The sequence below is a fragment of the Triticum urartu genome, chromosome 3A (genome assembly GCF_056163025.1).
Source record: "Triticum urartu cultivar PI428250 chromosome 3A, HENAU_Tu73, whole genome shotgun sequence".
Taxonomy (NCBI): domain Eukaryota; kingdom Viridiplantae; phylum Streptophyta; class Magnoliopsida; order Poales; family Poaceae; genus Triticum; species Triticum urartu.
This window is the reverse complement of record NC_141875.1, coordinates 668757697-668761316: the sequence shown is the minus strand read 5'-3', so window position 1 is coordinate 668761316 and position 3620 is coordinate 668757697. Positions and strand designations below refer to the sequence as shown.

The following is a 3620-nucleotide window of genomic DNA, read 5'->3' as shown; positions in this document are numbered from 1 at the left end:
CATTTGACAATGAATGTAAATACATTGTTTTTAGAATATAATACATGTTTTCTATAAAAATAGATCTCCTAAAATACATGTCCAACTTATAAATCGAACTGGAGGAAGTAGTACCTCCTTTTCGGTTTTATAAGGTCTGTGCACATCCCTGGATTGTCAATTATAATCAATATAATATAAGTAATAGTACATCCTAATATTTATATCACTAGAAAATATATCATCTGAAGTTGGCTAGCTAGTTAACTCGCTGCTCAATGGAAGGATGGTTGGCTAGCTGTGGCCTATTGATACACTCGAGGGACAAGGCGTCCGAATCCTACGGCCGTTTGCAATCGTTGATTTAACCAGGCTAATCAAACCAAGCGACATGAAAAGCCATGTTGATATCATGGATCACGTATGGAAGCCCAGTAGATCACTCTGCTACTTTTCCTACCTCGGAACCTGGTGGCATATGCAATGCATGGCTATTAGGCTCCTCCCAATACTCCACCTTATACAGGTGCTAAGCATGCCATGTAGGCGAAAAATGTAATGTGGCAAGACAATTAATAGGAGAGAGATTGATTTGGTAACCCCAATAAGAACCAATGCCAAACGCGTGAACCTAGGCAAAACATTTAAATAGAGCAAGCTCACCAATGCATGAAAGAGTTTAGTAGCTAAATCATTAAATGAAGGGAGCTTAGCAACAACAAGTTAAGCACCTATGCATTGTGAACTATAGTTGCTAAATTATTTAATGCGCTTAGCATCTCATCTAAGCACTTGTCCATTGAAAGAGGTCTTAGCTAGCTATGCTGGCGAGAGGCGAGACTTCATGGAAAGACCGTGATGTGAAGGGGGGTTGCAGATTAGCATCATTGGCACGTGTACTTAGGCTACCAACTACTCCCTCCGTCCAACAATATAATATGTTTTTTCAAGCTTTAGTATTTTTTGTAGCGCCGGTAAGAGGCTTGAGGCCACCTAACCTCTCATTTTCAGGGGTTAATTAATTTAGCACTACTGGATAATTTAGAGAAAATGACATGTAAATCGCTACTTTTTGTTGCGCTGGTAATTAAGAGGCCACCTACCCTTTCGCCTTGACCCTCGAGTGGTTTGTTAGGTTTGTTCTAGTACTTGATAATCCAGAGAGAATGACAAGTCAATCTCGGCCATGTAACTAAGCTAGAGCTTCGGCGACGTGACTTCCAAGCCGTGAGAAAGCGCGATGCGCACTGAGTTAACACGGAATCAAAAGACGTTCACCAGATCAAATCACGTACTCTCTCCATCTTCAAAAAGATGTTAGTATAACTTTTATCTCAAGTAAAATAGTGCAAAGTTTAATCAAATCTGTGTAGTAAAAGCTACCAACAACTACAATACCAAATGCATACAGTATATAAATATATTTTATTATGTATTATTTCGAGTTAATTGTGTATTTAGTGATATAACCTGATATTATAGTTTTTCTTTTGCCGGGTGATATTATAGTTGTTAATATCAAACATTGCATCGTTTGACTTGAGACAATTTTTTTAGGAATTTCTTTTAAAGAGTGAGGGAGTACTATATATTTCGCAAAAAAAAAAGACGGAGTACTATATATTTTTAAGTAACCTAGTTAGGCGCAATGGGCATCACGCGAATCGGTCGGCCCGTAGCTGTTAGCCGCAAGACTTAGGTTAAGCAAAGTGCTTATTAAGAGCAATTTTAATGGGGCAATCCATTTCATCCGCGGCCGTCCGTTTGGATTAGTACGGATAAGGCGGTCCAACGCGTTGACCCAAACGGACGCGCGTCCGTTTTTCGTTCACGGGCGACCCAAACAAACGCGCGTTCGTTTTTCGTTCGCGGGTGACCCATTCCCGGCCCATTTATGAGCCTGATTTGCGTCGGCGTGGACACGCGACGGCTGCGCGCGCGGTCGCCTACTCCTGTCCCCGGGCCCGCTGGTCTATGGCACATTGGCCTTCCATCCTCCGGCCAATAAGAAACCCTCGCCCCGCACCTTCTCCGTCACCTACGCCGCCGCCTATTTTTGCGGCGACTCTTCCAGCAGCCGCCGCCTCCACATCCGCCCAGCAACGCCGTCCCTGTCCCCAGTCGCCCGCCGCCGCCGGGGAGCAAACTAGTTCCCGCCGCCGCTTCCCCCACCGCACAGCCGCCCGCGATCAAGAAGACGCCTCGCCGCCCCGCCACATACGATCGACACGCTCGTCGGACGCCGGCCGGACAGCTAGCTGGTCTGTGGGCGCCGCGTCTCCCCTCGCCGGTCGTCTCCTTCTTCGATGCCTGCAACCTGTTCGATAGTTTGCCAAGGTACGAAAATGGACTCCGACGAGTTCTTTTTCCAGAATTTCCTTTGCGACTCCGACGATTCGTCGTCCGACGACGAGGAGGAGATATTGGCTGCCGTGTTGGTCCATCACCACCTCAACAACCAGCGGCCGTTGTTCCGTGGCTTCATTCCGGGCCACCTTCCGGCGTTGAATCGTAACCGAGAGAGCTGGCATTCCCTTCTCTGGAAGGACTACTTTGATACAACAAACCCGTTGTTCAAACATCACAAATTCTGCTGCCGGTTCCGTATGAGTAGGCATGTTTTCAACCGTATTAGAGAGGGAGTGGTCGGCTATGATGACTACTTCGAGTGCAAAGAGGATGCCGTCGGCAAGATTGGTTTCTCCTCTTATCAGAAATGCATTGCCGCCATCCGAATGCTTGCATACGGAGTGCCCGGTGATCTCATTGATGAGTACGTCCATATGAACGAGTCTACATGCCTAGAGTCCCTGTATAAGTTCTGCAAGGATGTGATTGTTGTGTTTGGCCCTGAGTACTTGAGAGAGCCGATAGCTGCAGATACAGCCCGTTTGCTGGAGATGAATGCTAGCAGGGGCTTCCCGGGGATGCTTGGCAGCATAGACTGCATGCACTGGGAGTGGAAGAACTGCCCTTCTGCTTGGCAAGGACAGTATAAGGGACATGTCAGGGCTTGCACTGTCATACTAGAGGTAGTGCCGTCTCAAGATCTCTGGATCTGGCACTCTTTCTTTGGCATGGCTGGATCACATAATGATATCAACGTGCTTCAGCGCTCGCCGGTGTTTGCTAGGCTTGCCGAAGGCAACAGCCCACCGGTGAACTTTACTGTCAACGGCCACAACTACGACAAAGGGTACTATTTGGATGACGGTATCTATCCTCAGTGGACCACTATTGTAAAGACAATACTCAACCCTGTTGGAGAGAAAAGGAAAAGATTTGCCCAAGAGCAAGAGAGTGCTAGAAAGGATGTCGAGCGTGTCTTTGGTGTTCTGCAATCTCGATAGGGCATCGTTCGGTATCCTGCTAATACTTGGAGCACGCAGAAACTATGGGAGGTCATGACTGCTTGTGTGATCATGCACAATATGATCGTAGAAGACGAGCGCCCGGAACGTCTGTACGATCAAGGCTTTCAGTTTCAGGGAGAGAATGTTGTGCCTGACCATGGAGTAACGGCAACATTTGAGCAGTTCACTCAGTTTCATGAAGACATGCGTGATTGGGAAACTCACGTGCAACTGCAGAATGATTTGGTTGAGCATATGTGGACTCATGTTGTCAATCAATAGATGTAT

General features: G+C 46.8%; 1 protein-coding gene across 1 annotated transcript; it reads left to right on the top strand.

Moving 5' to 3' along the window:
• The first annotated feature begins 2324 nt into the window (after positions 1-2324).
• On the top strand, positions 2325-3329 carry LOC147981296 (uncharacterized). The gene has a single exon (XM_087515925.1). The coding sequence runs from the start codon at positions 2325-2327 to the stop codon at positions 3327-3329; it is 1005 nt and encodes a 334-aa protein (XP_087372051.1).
• The last annotated feature ends 291 nt before the right edge of the window (positions 3330-3620 follow it).

Coding starts and splice junctions, on each gene's coding strand:
- LOC147981296 (XM_087515925.1), top strand. CDS start 2,325: ATGGACTCCGACGAGTTCTTTTTCCAGAATTTCCTTTGCGACTCCGAC.